This window comes from Erythranthe guttata, chromosome 10, assembly GCF_056151865.1.
Source record: "Erythranthe guttata isolate IM_541 chromosome 10, IM_541, whole genome shotgun sequence".
NCBI lineage: Eukaryota > Viridiplantae > Streptophyta > Magnoliopsida > Lamiales > Phrymaceae > Erythranthe > Erythranthe guttata.
In genome coordinates this window covers 6283384-6305000 of record NC_142542.1, presented here as the reverse complement: position 1 = coordinate 6305000, position 21617 = coordinate 6283384, and the positions used below count along the sequence as shown (strand labels likewise).

The 21617-nt window shown below is 34.2% G+C and overlaps 6 protein-coding genes and 1 pseudogene across 6 annotated transcripts; 2 read left to right on the top strand and 5 right to left on the bottom strand.

The window, feature by feature from the left end:
- Positions 1 to 407: 407 nt before the first annotated feature.
- LOC105961265 (uncharacterized) lies at positions 408 to 4144 on the top strand. Its single transcript, XM_012985503.2, has 13 exons — positions 408 to 726; positions 820 to 866; positions 1021 to 1267; positions 1370 to 1695; positions 1786 to 2071; positions 2226 to 2293; positions 2556 to 2801; positions 2911 to 2986; positions 3114 to 3190; positions 3277 to 3326; positions 3452 to 3536; positions 3666 to 3764; positions 3891 to 4144. Exons 1-13 carry the CDS (start codon positions 555 to 557, stop codon positions 4122 to 4124), a joined length of 2013 nt encoding a protein of 670 aa, XP_012840957.2. The 5' UTR covers positions 408 to 554; the 3' UTR covers positions 4125 to 4144.
- A 13-nt stretch (positions 4145 to 4157) lies between these two features.
- On the bottom strand, positions 4158 to 4997 carry LOC105961205 (UDP-glycosyltransferase 86A1 pseudogene; annotated as a pseudogene).
- A 1504-nt stretch (positions 4998 to 6501) lies between these two features.
- Positions 6502 to 7547, bottom strand: LOC105961206 (polyubiquitin). The gene is given in 2 exon segments (XM_088824588.1): positions 6502 to 7341; positions 7343 to 7547. Coding segments are annotated over 2 exon segments (915 nt in total). The 5' UTR covers positions 7418 to 7547.
- An 834-nt stretch (positions 7548 to 8381) lies between these two features.
- On the top strand, positions 8382 to 10046 carry LOC105961267 (actin T1-like protein). The gene is made up of 3 exons (XM_012985505.2): positions 8382 to 8626; positions 9628 to 9706; positions 9828 to 10046. Exons 1-3 carry the CDS (start codon positions 8475 to 8477, stop codon positions 9891 to 9893), a joined length of 297 nt encoding a protein of 98 aa, XP_012840959.1. The 5' UTR covers positions 8382 to 8474; the 3' UTR covers positions 9894 to 10046.
- Positions 10047 to 10178: 132 nt separating this feature from the next.
- On the bottom strand, positions 10179 to 10544 carry LOC105961266 (protein SMALL AUXIN UP-REGULATED RNA 16). The gene has a single exon (XM_012985504.2). It carries the CDS (start codon positions 10542 to 10544, stop codon positions 10179 to 10181), a length of 366 nt encoding a protein of 121 aa, XP_012840958.2.
- A 3967-nt stretch (positions 10545 to 14511) lies between these two features.
- Positions 14512 to 14871, bottom strand: LOC105966302 (protein SMALL AUXIN UP-REGULATED RNA 16). The gene has a single exon (XM_012990868.2). It carries the CDS (start codon positions 14869 to 14871, stop codon positions 14512 to 14514), a length of 360 nt encoding a protein of 119 aa, XP_012846322.2.
- Positions 14872 to 19075: 4204 nt separating this feature from the next.
- On the bottom strand, positions 19076 to 19435 carry LOC105966303 (protein SMALL AUXIN UP-REGULATED RNA 16). Its single transcript, XM_012990869.1, has one exon. It carries the CDS (start codon positions 19433 to 19435, stop codon positions 19076 to 19078), a length of 360 nt encoding a protein of 119 aa, XP_012846323.1.
- Positions 19436 to 21617: the final 2182 nt, after the last annotated feature.

The window sequence follows — 21617 nt, the reverse complement described above, 5'->3', positions numbered from 1 at the left end:
AAAGCATGGTTTACTGTAAACAATTGTAGGAGAACATAGACGGTGGTGAAAGTGAAGACGACTATTAGGGCTTCCAAAATCGATTTTCACAGAGGCTGCAATCTTATATGCCTGGCTGTTACGCAATTTTAACTTTTTGGTGAGGGTAAATTGTCATTTTACATTCACTTTAATTGGGGATGCCAGATGAGATTATTTGAACCCACCACAACTACCAAGATGGCGAATCACGTGAATGAATGATATACACCCGAGCGGATGATCAATTCCGGGTTTATTACCTACGACCCAAACACGAGTACATAATTGATTATGAGACCAATCAGCAGTAATCATACGAACCAAACCAAACAGGGCCTAAATATATGAGAATGATTGGGAATAAGGGTTAAAAGCTCCGGACCATAATTCGTGGGAGAAAAATATAACTCTGTGATAACATGAAGGATGCGAACGCAATAAATAAAATAATCTGCTATCCGTTGGGAAAAGCCTTGTTCCTTGTTTGGGAATATTATTAGAAATAGAAAAAAGGAAACCCAACTCTGTTCTTCATGAATCAAATTGTTGGTGGAAATTTCCACAGAGGAATTCCCTTCTTCACAAATTCGAACCCTAATATTAACTCTCTCAAAATCCCATCCCAAAAATCATGTTTTTTTCGCCCAAATCGCACTGTATATAAAATAAAGAGACGCAGCAGGTCAATTTTGTTTTCACCTCCAGGTAATACTGTAATTTATGCCTTCTTCATCAATGGATATTACTGAAATCATATCTTGATTTTTGCTATTAGTTGATATTGATTATTTTGTACAGCTAATAATACGCCGGTTGGTCAATCTGAGCATTCACTTGTTGAAAAGGTAAATAAGTATGCATAGGTTTGGTTTTTGAGCGCGTTTTACATATCAAATTCAGTGTTATCTGATTTAAGGAGCTTATTTAATGCTAATTTTGAATGAATTGTATAATTAAATAAATAATAGTATATTGGCGTTTTACATATTTTTCGTCCAGGATCCTGTTTGTGATGGTGGGCAATTTACTGCATTTCCGCACATACAATCTCTTAGGAACTTCCCAAAGGAGGAGCTGTTCGGAAAAGTCGTCTTGGTCAGATTCGATGCGGTGATTTTGCTTCACGGAAATCTATCACCACCTGCAAATGCTTTTTCCACCATTAAGTATCTATACGAAGCAGGCGCAAAAGTAATTCTCGTGGGTAGTTGGAACGAGAATACCGGTTCGAATGAATCTGTTGCAGGTCGTACATTTTGTTCTACTAGTTAGAGATCATGTTCGTTTTTTCGCAATGCAATATTCTGCAGTTAGTTACATAGGATGTTTTTGTCCGTGTTTGTTTCAGGTTTTCTGTCATCGAATCTTGGAATACAAGTTGTTCCGGTGCATTCAGATGTTGAAAATCGCAAAAAGGCTAGTAGCATTCTTCTACTCGAGAATCTTTTCGGCTTTAAGGAGGAAAGGGCTAATTGTTCGAAATTTGCCAAAGAACTTGCGTATGGGGTTGATATAATTGTCAATGATGCATTTTCTGAATCTCATAAAGTTCTTGCTTCAACAGTTGGTATTGCTCGATTTTCGTATGCCTACATCGCCGGATTTTACTTCGAGGAGTGTCTGTATAAGCTCAAGAAAATCACGGGCACCACTGAAAAACCCTATTTTGCTATTGTAACTCATATATACCCCCCTACTCTAGATTTAAAAAAATATTTAAAAAAAATTACATTATTACTCATATGGCTTCAATTGTACATGCAGATAGGTGGAGGCAACTTTGCGGACAAAGCCGATGCCTTGCGGTTTTTAGTATCTAAATGTGATGGTGTAATCTTTGTTGGAAAAATGGCTTTTCAAATAATTCATGCACTTGGAGTACGTGTTCCGATGAAGTTATTGGAACTTGGAGCATTAAAAGAAGCTGTCAGTATAGTGGAATATGCAAAGTCGAGAAACATTCCACTTGTGTTTCCAAAAGATGTCTGGTGCATCGAAGATCACGTACCGAAGAAGATGGAGGTATTCTCTGTTAATTCTATTCTCGAAGGTAAATTCACGACTTACCAGTTATTATAATAGAATCCGAGAATTCCAATCACATTTTTTTTACCGGCTTCGAGTTTCTTTGATTAGTGCATATTTATATGTTTATTAATTTTTTTTTAATTTTTTTTTCTCATTTACCAAAATTTATCCTTCAGGTTGGCAACCTGTTGATATTGGACCAAGATCGTTAGAAGAAATGATCCTTTTGATTTCAGGATGCAAGGTACGTAACAAAAGTTTAACATTTCAGTTATTATTGATTCTTCTGTTTCATACAATGTACAAATTTTGTGAGCCAATCCATCGGAAAAGAGTATGCTTCTCCGAAATTTTTATCTAATTGTTTCTTAGTGAATCTGTAATTTTTTTTTTATTTTTTTTTTTAATGGCTCATCTTCCACTTTGAAGTTATGTTGTTTGAACTTCTACAAAACTCTTCGGGTTTTTCTTTTTTTTCTTGACTGAAGTTTTTTCAAGTTATCCAGAAAATAATGTGGATTGGGCCATTGAGATTCAGCTCCTCGAAACAGGATAAAGGTGCAACGTTTAAATTGGCAGAAGCGGTTGGTACACTAAGCAGTTGCACCACAACTTATGTTGGAAAAATGGAGTTTGAAAAATTACAGGGGAAGTCGACATTTTTTTCGAATGATAATGTTTTGACAAGTGCCTCAGTTGTTTGGGAGGTTCTTAAAGGAAGAAATCTTCCCGGACTCGTGGCATTAGATAGAGTATGTATCCATATCTTCATCTTCGAGTATATATATATATATATATACATAAATGATAATTCTGTTATTGCAAAAATACGAGTACCTTATAATTTCTTGAACTTTGCAGGCATATCCTTTTACGGTAGACTGGGGTGTCTCTTACAGTGATCCAATGAGACCTCTGGTTGTTGATATTGGAAGTGGTAATATCTCACGGCCATATATATATATATATATATATATATATATATATATATATATACACACACATATATTCATTGCTCAGAAAAAAGGATGTAAATGTGCTGAATATTTGGTTGGAAATGACAGGTAATGGCTTGTTCTTGTTTGGAATGGCAAGAACGCGAAAAGATATGAATTTTCTTGGCCTCGAAATGAATGCTAAGGTTTTCTTTTTATTTCTAGGCAATAAAATTGTTGTTTGAATTATGAATTTCTGAACCTAATTAATGATGATCCTATACATCTTCAGCTGGTGGATCGTTGTCTAGATGATGTTCGTCAACTCGGTATCTGCAATGTGTACGTATTTACCTTTTTGCCCCCCCCCCCCCCCCCCCCCCCCCCAAGGAGGAGGTGTTGAATTAGTCATTTAGCAACAAAGAAGTTTTGACATTTACGCTTATTCTAGTTTATTTTTCGTGTAGGCACTTTATAACGACAAATGCTACATCAACTTTTCGGTCTATAGTTTCCAGTTACCCGGGGGAGTTGGTTCTTGTATCCATACAGGTAAAACAGATATTGGCATCATAGTTGCATCAATTACATACTATATTATTATTATTAAAAAAAAATCACACGTCATTAAAATGAATGGCTCTCGATCTTTCTCACTTGCAATTTTATTTCCGATATCAGTGTCCGAATCCCGATTTCAACAAACCTGAAAATCGGTGGAGAATGCTGCAAAGGTCATTGGTTGAAGCTATCACTAATATGCTAATATTTGGTGGACAGGTACACTAATATTTGTTACCTATTTGATATTTTATATATATATGATACTATATTTGGTGATAATTTGTATTGCTAGATATAAATAATGTATATGTCTAATTATATATGTTCTCTTTTTTTTGGCAGGTGTTTCTCCAATCTGATATAAAAGCTGTTGCAGTGAGGATGAAAAACGAATTCATCGAATACGGCAAGGGTAAACTCGTAATTTCGGAACATTCGCATGATGTGGAAAATAATAATAATTATACAGAATGGCTGAATGAAAATCCCTTTGGAGTGCCATCGGATTGGGAAAATCACGTGTTAGACCGTGGTAACCCTATGTACAGACTCTTGCTTACTAAAGTGGAAAGCTGAAGCCATAAATTGGATTTTAATTTAAGCAAATACAAATGAAATATGTCACTAGTCACTGACAAATAATTTGTTCCTCAAATGCTTCGTAAATTGATCGAAATTTCGCTCCGAAGATCCAACGGCACCCAAATCATTCTCCAATATCCTGTTTACTTTCTTCACCTCATGCTTCAAATCTCCACTCATCAACTTCTTAATCTTCTTAGCAACTTCTTTTCGATCAACACTTATTCTATAATCACCAAAGACTAATCCCAATTTTCCAATCATCGATCACTAATTTCCGATTAGTCGGTTGATCGTACTCTTAACGGATAACAAATCATCGGTACCCCACACCACACACTCTTCGGTATCGAATTCCACCCACAGTGTGTGAAAAATCCCCCAATAGCCGGATCCGAAAGAACCCTAATTTGATCGCACCACGGAATTATAAGCCCCTTTTCTTTACTTTCAACCCTAAAATTATCCATAAAAGAATCGAAACTATCTCCTTGAACCACCCAAATAAAATCTATTTCACTAAGTAGAAGCCCATAAGCTATTTCTTCTACAAGCTGCTTACTGATTTCGACTAGGCTGCCGAACGAGATGTACAGAACCGAGCCGGGCGGCTTGTGTTCAAGCCAGTGGGTGCAGTCATGTTCGGACCATAAGCTGTTGCCGATTGCGTAATTTGGTTGATGTTTGTTGAGAGCTGAGAGTGTACTGGATTCGAATTCTTGAACTGTGTTGTGTAAGATAAAATCTGCTATCTTCACTTGTTGAAATGCTGTGGTTACAATCTTGTGAACTCTTGTTCCCATGGCAGATTCCTTCAGGTATGGCATTAAATCCTTTGTGCTTATTTAGTCAACTCCAGGCAGGTAGTTTATTTCCTCCTCCACATGTTCTGGTAATAATAATCATAATAGAACAAAAATCAATAAATTAAAAAAAGAATAGGGTAAATTACAACCACCCCTCAGTTATGGTTAAATTATAAAAAACCCCCTCCTGTTTAAGTAATTACAAAAACCCCCTATCAACTATAAATCTTCTTACACGTCCACCCTTGCGGTTTCAAATTTAGTGGAATCTTCGAGATTATATTGAATATTATCACTTTTGTACCCGTTTTATCCAATTCAAACTACACATTTTGAAGCAAGATGATCGTAATATGTGTTTTTTGGTTTGTATATATCAGATTGTGGTGCAGCAGAAACTGTATTTTTACACTAACGAGTACAAACTAGAGCACATTTCACGAAATCTAGATGATTATGTTGAATTTAACATCATAAGGGTGGAGATGTAAGAAAAAATCATAGTTGAGGGGTAGATGTAATTATCCAAACAAGAGGGGTTTTTTCGTAAATTAACTATACCTCAGGGGTGGTTGTAATTTACCCAAGAAAAATGTAATTTTTTTTTTCAAAAAGGAAGGGTAAATCACAGACACCCTCTTGAGGTAAGATCAAATTACGAAAAAACCCCTCATGTTTGAGTTATTACAACCACCCCTAAATTATGAATTTTCGTACATGTCCACTCTTATGTGTCAAATTCAACAAAATCTTTTACATTAAGTGAAATGTTCTCTTGTTTGTACTCGTTTTGTGCAAAAAAAAAGTAGTTGATGCACCACAATCTTATGATCATCTTGTTTCAAAATGTGGAGGGGAAATGAGGCAAAACAGGTACAAATTGTAGAATATTACAAAGAATCTAGAAGATTCCATTAATTTGGCACCATGACCCCATATCGATAAACGTGTAAGAAGATTCATAATTAAGGGGTGGTTTGCAATTACCCAAATATAAGGAGTTTTTTGTAATTTAATCTTACCTTAGGGGTAACCGTAATTTAAAAAAAAAAGAATATTAGTTACCTTTACATGGAAAATGTCCATTTTCTGTTAGAAGGCCAAAGTGGTAGCCAAGAAATGAGCCAAACTTGGATTAGCCTGGATTATTTTCTCACTCAGCATGAATTCCCAAAACTCATCCGTATGAAGAGCTCGATCGAATTCCAACGGAAATCCGCCGGAAATCGTTTTGTAACGTATATCGAGACCGGATTCTCGCACTCCGGAAAATAAACCGAAAAATTAACAATCATAATCCATTATCCCCCAGCTTTTGAACATCTAACATAACAAAATTATACTCAAAACCGAAAAATACATTGGATCGAAAAAAAGTTAAAAAAAACAAGACCATCAACATAACACCGAAAATATATTAGATCGACAAAAAGTTAAAAAAACAAGACCCACTCCGAACTCGATACAATTTTAGTTGCCAATCGTATTCGATAAACCAAGCTTAATTTCAACATCAACAACAACAAAGATTATACTCCGGGATCGGGATCGGAAAAAAGATAACCCTAGTCCTCCCTCCTCGTACGTAGCCTTATTATCAAATAGATCACAGACCCGCTAAGAACTCGATAAAAATTGAAATCCCTATGATCTGCGAGCACGTAGTCTTCGTAAATCAGAACCTGTTGTTCTCTCGGAAAATTCATCGCCACTTGAATACGAGACTTTAAATCACCGACTAACATCTCTCCGTTGAGTATCAATTCAACCCTCTCATTTGTCAGGGTTTTCAATGTGATAGACAGCATCGAGATATCAAGTACGAGCCATATATATTCGTTGATTGGGTATCTGTATAAGCAATACCTGTCCTCCATAACTACTCCATCGCATTGCAATATTTGAAGTTCTCGCCTAATATGTCGATTATTCTCTATCTTTTCCTTTACGCTCCTCACGGTTTCTGCCGTTTCAACTTGAAGATTTGTCATATGAATATCGCGGTTCTCTATGTGTACGTTGATTAGTAATCCGCTTCTGTAAAGAACGAGTACGGAACCCGCATCAATGCCGGAGTCTGCCAATGTTCCTTCTGCCACCACTTTACGGCCTTTATACGCGAAGCTTTGGGCGAAGGGCTGGATATGGAACTCGGGTTGCAAGCGCAACTTCAGATCGTCGAATGTCTCGTCACCGTCGACGTTGAGTGTGAGGTATATGCCGTACAAGTTTCTGACGATGATCTGCATGCCGCCGCGTAGACGGAGAACTAAGTGCAACGTTGACTCGTTACAGACTTCGGAATGGGAGAGCGTCCGTGCATCGTCGAGCTGCTTGCCGCCGAAGATGAGCCTCTGTTGGTCCGGGGCGATTCCTTCCTTGAGGTGGATTTTGGCCTTAATTAATCTCGCCGACGGTATCGAATATGCCGGCGTGGATGGTAATCGTCTTCCCGGTGAGGGTTTTAACGAAAATCTCCATCGATCGAGGGTTTACGCAAAGATTTGGAAATTAGCTGAGAAGGGCGGTTAATGAAAGATTTGCTGGTTATTTAAAATTGAAATAGATTAGTCTCTTTCTGGTTAATTAACGACGTCGTGTATTTATAACTTGCGGGGGAATTTGTTATAACCCACTTTAACGGTTGGGGAATTTGTTCCAAATTCCAAGATATTCCGTTGTTTTCATAAAATTTTCTTGTAGCTCAACTGGTTGAGTAATTCCTTCATTCCTTAATAGTGCATGGTTCGATTCCTAACTTAGAAGAAGATGCTTAGATTTATTTTTTGTTATATATATATATATATTATGACTTTCAAAATGCAAGGTTTTGTATTGAAAATTCAAAATTGCAAATTTCTACTACTCATTTAACACTTTCACTATTTTTTTTCTAAATATTTCCATAATTCTCTTTTTTTTTTTTTTTTACTAAGGGTAAATTACAATCACCTCAAACGTATGGTAAAATTATAAAAATCTCCCTTTTGTTTGGGTAATTACAACAATGCCTCTCTACTATTATTTTTCTTATACGTCTACCTTTGCGGTTCCAAATTTAGTAAAATCTTCTTAATTATATGGAATATTGTCATTTTTGTACCCGTTTTATTCTATTCGAGCTCCATATTTTGAAGCAAGATGATCATAAGATGTGTTTTTTAACTTTTATATATCAGATTGTGGTGCATCACAAACTGTATTTTTACACAAAACGAGTACAAACTAGAGCACATTCCACGGAATCTAGATGATTATGTTGAATTTCGACACCATAAGGATGAACGTGTAAGAAAGTTCATAATGAGGATAGATATAATTATTCGAACAAGAACGATTTTTTCGTAATTTGACCATACCTACTTCAGGGTGGTTGTAATTTATCCTTGGACTAAAATTTGCAAATACATATTTGTATTGCGCATGTGAAATGACAGAAAAGGGCACTCACGAAGAAAGATAAATTAGATAAGGGAAGACACGGCGAGGGCTGAAGAGAAGAGTGAAGAAGTAACAGAGAGAAGAAAATCGCGCAGAAATGGAGAAGTACTTTGGAAATGCATACCGGGGCGACCCGGGAGTACCTCACGCCGACCCGGACCGGTTCGTGAACATATGGGTCGGGTCGGCCGCCTTCTCCGCCCTCACCTGGATCAACCCTTACATGTGGACGCTCTCCAACCAATTCAAGTAATTCCCCTTCCTTATCTCTCATTCACACACACACAAAAGTGTGTAATCTGTGTTTTATTCTTATTTTCGAAGCGATTTCCTTGGACTCCAGATGCATTTATTGGCTAATTTATTCATTTCAATTTGTACTGTGCGTTGTAAACCCTAAGTGTTTTTTTGTTCTTGTGATATTGCCTGATTTGGTAATGTGATTAGCAAACATAATATTTTAGACTACAATTAGTGTTCAGTATTAGTGAATCAAAACCTCGTATTCAGCATCGGACTACAATTAGTTTCGATACCATTTTATTATCAGTATTGAGAATTTCCACCGGCACATTCTGCAGATTTTAGTAATAGACGCATTTATGGAACAATGTGAGTTATGTACAATCTTTTGTTATGCAGCAGAGATATCAAACATTTAATATCGAGCATCTAAAATATGTTATTACTGTAAAATAGCAATGTATTTCTGAAATCATGTAGACAGTACAAACTTGCACCAACACAGTTTGAGCGCTGTTAAAATTCGAACTATTGATCGATACGTTTTTCTTGTTGGCACAAGTAGTTTATCCGACATATAAAAGAAAAAAAAAAGTCTACGTGGACCTTTATCCATTTAGGACAGTATTTGGCTAGCTTTACATCCTATACTCGATACCAGGACACATAGTTATATATACCTATTGATTCGTGTTGTGACTCGTGATCAAATCCCACAAGCTGTTTCCATGAATATGCAACGATTAATATCTGAAATTTCGAATTTGTCCTCGCCATCGAACGATATCAGATGTCACTGCTTGTTGACTAATATTTGCTTGGAAATAATGCACTCGCGTAACGAACTAGAAATTTATTCAGTTCTGCCAAAATTAGCACTAATATTACTTATTTCCTTTATATCTTCGAGAAGATGTTTGCTTTGAGTTGGATTGAGGACTATTTGACAGTTTCACGTATCTCCCTTTTTGGCCGTCGTTTTATGCATGTTCGGTTTTATGATGCAGTTGGCACGACAAAGCAATGCTGTTTGAACAGTATCACTGGAAGAAAGCACAGGAGAAGAAGCAACCATATGAATTTCAGGTATTTTACTTATTTTGAGATTCATGTTATTATGTACTCGAATTATTTTTTATTTATTTTTTCGGCAAATCGTTTCGGAATTTGATTTTAACGCTCGTGTTTTATTTTCATTTTGTGACAGTGGAATAAGATGCCCAAAAAAGTTCGAGACTCGTACTACTTCAACTGGCCAGTCTACTTCCCTTAAGTTTTCTTCCTTCATATGTGTTCTTATGTTCTAGACTTCTCGTATTATGATTCCATAGCATGTTAATCTGCATTTTTCGTATTTTGTCTATTGAAAAATGATTGCTTTCGATTCGATAAATATATGCAAGATATTCCAGAAACGAAGATAAAATCGCAAGAAGCAAGAGTAGGTGTACACATGTCAATATCTGTCTATTTCAGGCCACAGTTTCTTGAATCTATCCTCTATACATATAAATTATCTCAAAAAAAAAAAAAAAAAGAATCGACGATTTTTGTTATTTCAGCAAGCCAAGATCTTGGCCTGCAAAATCATTTCCAACTCTTCCGGCTGACATGGCACGGCAAGGGCACCCGTCTGTTGAAACCCGTATTCCTCTTCAGCCATTTTCAACAACCTCAAAAATCCGGGATGTTTCAATACACAAAGCTCCAGCACAAACCTAATCGGCTTGTCTTCATCGTTCTTTGTCACTATAGCAAAATGCCCTTCCTTAACATCAAACGGCACCGCTTCTTCTTCTTCCTGTTCTTCGCATTCGAACCCTCTAAGCAGTATATCTAGCTTTCTCGAGAGATGAAGGTGATTTTGCAGTTTCTTGATTAACTGTTTGAGCACCGTGAAGCCCTTTCTCCTTTCTACCGCCATTTCTTTTTGTTTTTTCCTTTGTGTTTGTTTGTTTGTGTTTTGTGTGTAATAAAGAAAATGGTCCTAAATTGTTTTATTTATACTAGATTGAGGAGGGGGAGACAGAAGTTTCGTGGATGGTAAGTATATTATGAGTTAATTGGAGACTTGGCATAAGGATGAAACTGCTTAGTGCAGCATTAAATGGGGTATTCTCCGTTTTGTTTATTGGTCTGCTGTCACAGTTGAACGCGTATTATCTTAGAACATATCTTAAAATTAGTAACATATTTCAATAAATAAAAAAATAAAATTAAAAATCATCATACTAAAATTAAGTATTGTTTGAAGACAGTTGAGTATTTTATTTATTATTGTCTTAATCCACGTATTTGAATACTGTGTGATTTTGTGGAATTGTGCAGTTTTGCTTGACTTGTAGTAGTGCAGAAATAGTCTAGAATAAAATATTTAGGACCACAAGAGGTGGACTTATTACGTAGTCACTACTCACTATTCACTAGGATCTTTTCTTCTTTGTACTTAGTCTCCCCTAAAAAAATTCTTCTTGTTCGAGAATTTCAATTTTCTTCGATATACACGAGATATAGACGGTACACTGGGTGAATTTTACGACCAATGTAAATAATCAGGTGTAGCATCTAATTTCCCGAATTTAAATCCAAAACAGAGAACGGACATTGCAAAACCGTCGACACGTAGGCATGGCAATCCTAGCCACTTATAGATCTCAATTGGGCCGGAAAGTACGGAAGAAGAGTGAGGACTATTCAGACACCGACACGGTTGATACTGAGTGGTCAGTACTCAAATGGCCCGGAAAGTTGTGTATTTAGGTGACAAATAACTACTACTGTTTAATGTTAGCTAGGGACCATCCTCTTTTTTTTTTTTGAATGTTTTAATATAAATAAAAAGCCATAAAGACAATTTTTTTTTTAATCTATTTGAATGTTCATCACCGACGTGTATCAAGGTTGTAAAAAGCGGGGATCGGTCGAAGGTGGTTAGACACCACATCACAATTAATCGGCGTTAAATCGGGTTTTCTGATCACAAAAGTTTTGTAATAATATATTTAAATATGGTTTTATCCTCATCATTTAAACACGGTTCTATCCTTGTCGATTCATAGAGCACCGCAGCCGGTTTTGGTTTTTTTGGGTTAGCGGGGCCTTGCTCTCTTTCATACGGGAAGAATGGAGTCGAGAGAGGGAAGAATAGAGCCGCCCGACGGTTTGAGCTAAAAGCCCTGATTTCTTCTTGATTATAAAGAAAATGGCAAATTACGACTACCCCTGAGGTATGACCAAATTACGAAACAAAATCCCTCTTATTTGGGTAATTACAACTACCCTCTCCTTTTAAATATTTTTACATAAAATTTATGTAATTTTGTTATTTCCCAAACAAAATCGTATATTCAATTCAGTAAATGGTATGAAATGTTGGCGTACCGACATTTCGGTTCAGTTTTACTGATTTAACATCCCTAAATTCACCTCTATAGGGGTATTTTCGTAAGATAATACATAGTGAAGGGGTGACTGTAATCACCCAAACATGAGGGGGGTTTTCGTAATTTGACCATAACTCAGGGGTGGCCGTAATTTTTCCTAAAAAAATGGATTTTTTACTGATTTTTATCTCAACGGTTTGACCTGCCTCCAAAGTTTGACCGCTTCGCAGGTAAAAAACACCGGTTTTTCAAACCCTCGTTAAGGTTTAGGTCCTCGGCGATCGATTAATCGGCCACCTCAACCGATTTTTAGAACATTAACATTTATACACTGTATATAAATTAATAAAAATAAAAGAAAAGGAAAAATAACTATTAGCAGTAGTCGATGTGATTGTCAAACGGCCCAATTGGACTCAATACTTACTTAAATGGGCTAGATTAGCCCTCAAACCTATCTAGCGGGCCGTGCTGGATTTGATTAATATTTTAAATTGATATTTATTTATAGTTATAATTCATTTTACAAAAATACAGTACAGTTAGTTTGAATTTGTTTATGTGTTAATGTATAATATAGTAAGTCAGAAGTTTATTCAAATTTAACCGACGAAATGCCCCCACTCCACATCTTCTACAAGGGTATTTTCGTCATTTTAGATCTCGTGATACTTCACCGACGATGAGAGGAGTTTCCTAAGCAATTTATTTTTTCACACAAAAAAACACCAACTCATATGGGTGCGTATAGATCAACCGTAAAAATTCACCTAGTGTAAACTTCACCGTGTGTAGCATAGAAATAAGTCAATAACCATGTACATCATACTAACACATTATGTGCAATGAATTCGACCTAGTAAATGTCAACAAAAGAATATATACATTCAGGGCGTGTAATTATAAACCAACTACAAATTTACAATATTCCACCGTGCGAAAAGGGTTGAACCAATACCAAACCCTAGTATGGCCGTGTCCAGTGGCGTATCTAGTGTAGTCCAAGGGTGTGCTACTGCACACCCTTGATTTTAAAAAAAAATTATTTCCTATATATTTTGTAATATATAACTAAAAATGTAAAACCTGGCAAATGCGATGCTCTAGCTGAACTGGTTAAGTGCTTTGTAGAATTTTGCAGAGGTGCAGGGTTCGAGACCATTGAGAGTCTGAACCTCTGTATTATTTTTTCTTTTTTATTCCTAATTTTCTATTTTGCTATTTGCAACTTATAATTTATTTTACTCAATTTTTTTTATTTTTAAATTTATATTATATTAAATATAATATAAATTATTCCAAAATTCTAAATATTGTATATATATATATGTATAATTTCAATTTTTTTTCTAAATTAACAACTACGTGAGTTTTTTTTTTTCTTTTTGAGAATTCAAAATGTGTTAATGAAATGTACATTTTGTCACTTGCAACTTCAATATGTTTACCACTTCTTTAATATTTTCACCAATTTTATGTCTAAATATTTCCTAAATTTGCCCAAAAATGGTAAAATAATCCCTTTAAATTTAAAATTTTTAAAGATTTTTTATTATTTAATGTGTACAATATTCAAAAAAAAAAAAAAAAATCCGGGGGCGCTGCCCCCGAACCCCCGTAAACTATTAGCCAACCATTATACTTTTTACTATATTTAATTTCGAACACCCTTGGCAAAAATCCTGGATTCGCCACTGGCCGTGTCAAATATTCCAACGCCGCCGCCGCCAAAACTCAATGTCACCAAACCCTAGATCGAAACTGGGAACAAGCTTAACAACAACAATAATAAAGAAAACCATGTGGATTCCTATACTCAATTCCAAGAGGCCTAGATATATATATACCTATTGTTTGTTGTTGTGACAAAATCAATAAGTTGTTTCTATATATGGAATTTGCCTGTATATATGAATATGCAACAACAATTAACATCTGAAATTATTCCTTACCCTAGCTAGGAGTTTGACTTACAACTGACAAACCCTATATGCAGATTTCACTGCTTGTTGCACTAATATTTTTTTTTTCTTTTTTACTTAATTGTTTTTTTAGACTTTTTAATTAAAAGATGCTTAATTGCTTTGAGTTAATCGATTGAGGACAGTTCACAGATCTCCCTTTGGATTAAATTTCATACATGTTTGCTTTTATTATGTAGTTGGCATGACAAATCAATGCTTTTCGAACAATATCACTCGCAGAAATCGATATATATATATATATATATATATATATATATATATATATATATATGTATAGACAAGCACTAGTACTTTTTCTAATGTTGAATCTTAACGAGATCGATGTTTTCGAAATTATGACTGCTTTTTCTATGCGATCAAAATACGCAAGATATTCCAGAAAACAAAGACGAGAATCGAAGTACACACGTACATTGTTCTTGAATCTATAATATCGCGCCTCCACGCATATAATTTTTCATTAGAGAAATATAATTTCCCTAAATGAAAAAGAAGAAAAAAAAATTCGAAGATTTTTGCAATTTTAGCCTACAAAGATCTTGACCTGCAAAATCCTCAGCAACTCCTCGGGCAGACATGGCACGGCAAGAGCACCGCCTTGTTGGAACCCGTATTCTTCTTCGGCCATTTTCAACAACCTCAAAAACCCGGGATTTTTCAACACGCAAAGCTCCAGAACAAACCTAATCGGCTCGTCTTTATCGTTCTTCGTCACTATAGCAAAATGCCCTTCCTTCAGATTAAACGGCACCGTTCCTTCTACTTCTTCGCATTCGAACCCCATGTGCAGTATATCCATCTTTCTCGATAGATGAAGATGATTTTGCATCTTCTTGATTAGTTTTTTCAGCACCGTGAATCCGTTTCTCCTCTCTACTGCCATTCTTTTCTTCTTCTTTTTTTTTTTTTAATAATAAAAAAAAAATTTATTTTTGTGTTTTGTAAATGAGGGTTTGAATTTTTGTTTGTAGTGAAGAAAATGGTTCTGAGTTGTTCTATTTATAGTAGATGATTGGGGGTATAAGAGAGAAGTTTGGTGGAATGGTGAGTATATTTTGAGTTCTTGGAGAGTTGGCATAATCATTAAACAGCTTATAATTCCAGCATTAAATGGGCTTATTTTTTTCCATTTTGTTTCTTCATCCGTCGCATTTGAACGCGTATTATTATTGTCATTTTAGGGCTCGTTCGGTTACTTATATCAGATTATTTAGTTACTATGAGAGGTACTCGATCTTGTATTACATATGTTAAATTCCCGTATTGTATCATTGTATGTCATTTGTTTCTATTTAATAAAATTAACATGTAGTTTCAATGATAAAATAGTATTTTTTTTTTAGTTACCCTCTATTAAATTCATCTATGGGGAAGGGGTGCTACTAGTTTAATAAATAGTAGTATTTAATAGCAAACTTTGATTTTAGTAGTAAATTTGAAAAAATGTGAATTTTGCCAACCGAACATGTTACTAATCCATAATATTTAGTCAGTAAAAAAATGCCATGAAGTTGAATAAAATGTTGAAGTTAATTAGTTGTGTTAGTAAAAGTTACTGCTGGACATTGATTGTTAATGTTTTTTTTTCTTTTTGGTTCATGATCATTTTTTTTACAATGTTAACTTTTGTTTCTACTTTATTAAAATTTAAAAATAAGTAATTATAAGTCGTAATTATCGAAAAAATAACATTTCAAAATATTAATCCAATTTACAAGAATATCTATATATAGGCTAAATGAAAAAAATGCATTTAGTTTTCACCCTTATTATCTTTATAACAACTTTTACTTATCAAGACAATTTAGATATTTTATCAAAATGACCTAAAAATTTGGTTTGTTGAATAATTCGTTGTTTGGAAATATCTTAGACAATAACAGCTTTAATGTCGGCTTTCTATGTATGTTGTTTGGAAATATATATCTTTCAACTTATAGAAGTATTTCCTAATAACTTTCACTTCTACACGTTAACGAATAAACAAACATCCAATCATATAGATTTATCGAGTAAACATTTACTATCGCGCAATATCTCGAAAACATACAAGATAAGAGATTTAACACATTAAACACAAGTCATGCATTACAAAGTCGAGCTAAAAAAGCGGCAACAGGTTTTCGAACTTTGGTTATTCAAGCGTTTTCTCTTACTCCATCAATTAGTCGTGCAAATACTTATATGTTTTCTTACTAAATCAAAAAAAAAAACATACTAAAACTAAGCATTGTTAGATGACAGTTAAGGTATTTGTTTTCAATTTAATTTATCCACGTGTTTTTTAATGCTGTTTGAATATTTTTGTGAATAATAGAATATTAAGGTCCACAAGAGACTGACTTGACTTGGGCTGTCTATTATGTAGTCACTATTCACTACGATCTGTTTTTTTTCTGTCTTATGATATTTTTCTATTAAAATATCTTTCTTTCTTTTTTAATTTTTTTTTTTCTAATTAAAAAAGTTGTAAAATTGATGGGTTTTTTGTTTTTTTTAATATTCAATATATAAGTTAAAAATTGTCGGGTTCCCTTTTGAGAATGAAAAAGTTGATAAATATATATTGCATATATTTATACTAGCTTTTCTTATATTATATATATATAAGTTGATTTAGAAAAAAACAAAATAGAAAATAGATGCTATCTTGAACTTATTACAACGTTAGAAACATACTATACTCGGAGGTTTGCCAACCAATTGAACCTCTGTCGGCAACACAACTCCAGTGAATTATGTTTATGAATCCAATAAATTTAAAAAAAAAAAAAAAAAAAAAAAAAGTTACTGCTATTTATACTCATGTTTATATAATCCAATAAATGTATAAATATTTTATACATTTGATTATTTGAGAATTGGAATAGTGATCACAGCTTCATTCGTTGGATAAAAAATGTTTATATTTGGTCCAGATAACAATACAAAATTGTTTCCTAATATATTTTGACATATCAATATAATTTTCGTTAATACTGAAAATTCTGATAGAGCATTATATCGTTAACAATGTATTTAGTCTGTACCGAAAACGAAAACTTTGGTAACTATTTTATTTGCGACCAAAACTATACACCGGTTATTAGATGTTACACCCAGTAGTTATTTATATTTGATGAACTTCAATTGTAAACACATAATCTCACACACAACCATGTGTAGCGTCTAACTGCCAAACAATAATAATAATAATAAACTTGTCCCAAAACGAGGGTTTTTGTCCGGGACGTAGCATTTCATAGACCACACGAGAACGAATATCGTAAAAGCGGCCACGTATGCATGGGTATCCCAAAACCACTTAAATGCCTAAGTTGGCCCGGAAAGTACGGAAAAAACAGTACGGGACTGTTCAAACACCGACCCGGTTCATTCTGAGTGGTCGCTACTCCAGTTGGCCCCTCAAAGTGCCTACTCAGGTGACATCAACAAATATGTGAATTAATAACTACTAAATCTTTTAAATTTATATTTTATTATTTGATGAATACTATTTGCTAAATTGTCAAACGGCCCAATTCGACAAAACCATCTTTATAGAGGGCCCGTTCTGTATTGGGCTAATATGTTTAATCCCGGCCCAATGGCATTCATGTAAATAATTGGTATTTTAATTTTTTACTTTTAATTTCTAGGTTAAATTACAACCACCCCTGAGGTATGGTCAAATTACGAAAATTCCCCTCTTCTTACACCTCCGTCCTTATAGTGTCAAATTCAACATAATCATCTAGATTTCGTGGAATGTCTATAGTTTGTACTCGTTTTGTGTAAAAATACAGTTTCTAATGCACCACAATCTGATACATACAAATGATCATCTTGCTTCAAATTGTGGAGCTTGAATGAGATAAAACGGGTACAAATTAAAAGTGATAATATTTCATAAAATCTAGAAGTTTCCACTAAATTTGAAACCGCAAGGGTGAACGTCTAAGAAAATTTATAGTAGAGGGGTGGTCGTAATTACCCAAACATGAGCAGAATTTTCGTAGTTTGACTATCTACGTTAAGTCAATATGCACTACATTTATCACTCTACTCCACCCGCCTTGTGATACTCCAAATGTCTAGTGAGATTCTACGCGCTGGGCGAGCTTTCATGTGTCTGAGTGAGTTTCCATGCATCTTGTGGCCAGTAATCCTTGTGTCTAGTAAGAATCCACATGCCACCTACAAGAAAATGCAGAGACTAGGTCACTCATCAGGGCTTTGGGCCGACGATTGCCCTCTAATGCTCAAGTCAGCGACCGTCAATGGATAGTGAAAAACTCTCACAATGCACAAGAATCACTTGCCTCAAAATGAGAAATGAGCTCCATACTTTTAGGATTTTGTAGAACTATGGAGCAGGATCATCACCCGATGTTTTTCATCGGGTACAATATCTCTACGTACGGTAATTTTAGTGTTTGAAAAACCATGTGCATTCCTATATATACTCAATTCCAAGCTATATATATATATATATATATATATATATATATATATATATATATATATATATATATATATATATATATATGTGTGTGTGTGTGTATGTCTTGGAATATGCCTTACCCTAGCTATGAGTTTGACTTAGAGCTTAAAAACCCTAATTGCTTAAGAAATCCAAGGATCCATTCTAATTAGAACTACAAGCTCGATATCAGATTTCACTGCTTCTTGCACTAATATTTTTTTTTTACTTATTTCTTCTTTCAAACTTTTTAATTAGAAGATGCTTAATTGCTTTGAGTTAATGGATTGAGGTCACTAGTTTTCGGACACAGTTCTCCCTTTGGATTAATTTCACTGATGTTTGCTTTTCGAACAACATCACCCGAAGAAATCAACACACACACACACACACACACACATATATATATATATATATATATATATATATATATATATATATATATATATATAGACAAGCACTAGTACTTTTTTAATGTTGAATCTTAATGAGATCAATTATTTTGAAAGACGACGACTGCTTTTCTTGAATCTCTATATATATATATCCTCTAAGCATATAATCTTCATTAGAGAAATATAATTTCCTCAAATGAAAAAAAAAAGTCAAAAAAATTAATGTTATCTTAGCCTACAAAGATCTTGACCTGCAAAATCCTCAGCAACTCCTCGGGCAGACACGGCACGGCAAGAGCGCCGCCCTGTTGGAACCCGTATTCTTCTTCGGCCATTTTCAACAACCTCAAAAACCCGGGATTTTTCAACACGCAAAGCTCCAGAACAAACCTAATCGGCTCGTCTTTATCGTTCTTCGTCACTATAGCAAAATGCCCTTCCTTCAGATTAAACGGCATGATTCCTTCTACTTCTTCGCATTCGAGCCCCATGTGCAGTATATCCATCTTTCTCGATAGATGAAGATGATTTTGCATCTTCTTGATTAGTTGTTTCAGCATTGTGAAGCCATATCTCCTCTCTACTGCCATTCTTTTCTTTTTCTTTTTTTTTAATGGAAAAATAAAAGTTTCCTTTTGTGTTTTGTAAATGAGGGTTTGAATTTTTGTTTGTAGTTAAGAAAATGGATCTAAGTTGTTCTATTTATAGTAGATGGTTGGGGGTATAGAAGAGAGAAGTTTGGTGGAATGGTGAGTATATTTTGAGTTTTTGGAGAGTTGGCATAATCATGAAACAGCTTATAATTCCAGCATTAAATGGGGTTATTTTTTCCATTTTGTTTCTTGATCTGTCGTATAATATACTCTAACATGCCCCCACAGTCGAAACGTGACGAATGTGAAGACTGGACAATCACTTGCTAACACGCTCCTGCAGTCGGAACGAATAGACATCAGACGTGAAGACTGGACAATGACCTGCGAAATCCAGCAGTGGTGAAATCTTTGGTGAAAATATCTGCCAAATCAATAGAAAGAAGAAAATAACATGGACAGAAAATAATATTTTTTTTTTCTTTTTTCTATCTTTTCCATGAACACCACCCAATTTTCTCCCTCCCCGGTGGTGCATCTTCTACATCTTTTTTTTTTCTTCTTCTTCCTCTTTTCTTCTCCATGGCCTAAAACCTAGCCATATTTTCTTCTCCATGGCCTAAAACCTAGCCACCGCCTCTCTTCTTCTCCATGGCCGGCGAAACCCCCGTTATGTTATGGGTTGATTACATGGAATATGTATAGAGAAATAATACGAGGTAATAGAGTTTGACTAGATAACTAAATCATAACTAATCTAGGTAATCAAATCATAATAGAATCCTAATATTCTATAATAACTAATAATATAATATACTCTAACACGCCTCCGCAGTCGAAACGTGACGAACGTGAAGACTGGACTGGACAATCACTTGCTAACATGTCGTATTTGAACACGTATTTTATTATCATCTTAGGGCTCGTTCGGTTACTTATATCGGATTATTCAGTTACTAAAGGTTCGGTTCACTAGACTCGATCTTGTATTACATATGTTAAATTCCGGTATTGTATGTCATTTGTTTCTATTTAATGAAATTAACATGTAGTTTGAATGATAAAGTAGTTTTTTTTTTAGTTACCCTCTATTAAATTAAACTTTGAGGGGAAGGGTGCTACTAGCTAATTTAATGAAGTAATATTTAATAGCTGACTTCGATTTTAGTAACAAGTTTGAAAATGTAAATCTTAACTGAACGTATTACTAACCATAATATTTAGTGAATAGAACCTTATATCGGTAACTGAACGAAATTAGTAAAGTATGTACCCATCGGCTACAAAAACAAATTATATGGATTAATAAAAAAAATGCCATGAAGTTGAATAAAATGTTGAAGCTACTTAGCTGTGATAGTAAAAGTTTTTGGACATTGATTGTTAATGTATTTGTTTTTGGTTCATGATCATGTATATATATATATATATATGCAATGGTAACTTTTGTTTCCACTTCATTAAAATTTAAAAATAAGTAATTTTAAGTCGTAATTATCGAAAAAATAATATTTCGAAATATTAAAACAATTTACAAAAATATCTATAATTAAATAAAAAAATATGCATTTAATGTTTTCACCCTTATTTATGTCTTTATTAGAACTTCAATTTATCAAGACAATTTAGATATTTTATCAAAATGAGCTACAAAATTAAGTTTGTTGAATAATTCGTTGTTTGGAAGTATCTTAGATGTTAGACAATAACAGCTTTAATGTCTGTTTTCTATATATGTTGTTTGGAAATATCTTTCAACAACTTTTAGAAGTATTTCAAGTTTTACTCATAATCACTAATAACTTTCACTTCTATACGCGTAGTTAATAACGAATAAACGACAAACATCCAATCATATAGATTTATGTTTACCATCGTGCAATAGATTTATCGTTTACTATCGCGCAATAGCTTGAAACCACACAAGATCAGGTATATAACATATTAAACACAAGTGTTGCGCGACAAAATCGAGCTAAAAGATATCGCCAAACGATTCAAACTTTGGTTATTCAACTTTCCGATGATAAGATTAAGTCATGTAGATGCTTATATGTTTTCTTGTTAAATATAAAAAAAATAACATTTTTCAATGACAGTTAGGTATTTGTTTTTTATCCACGTGTTTTTAAAACTGTTTGAATATTTTTGTGAATAATAGAATATTAAGGTCCACAAG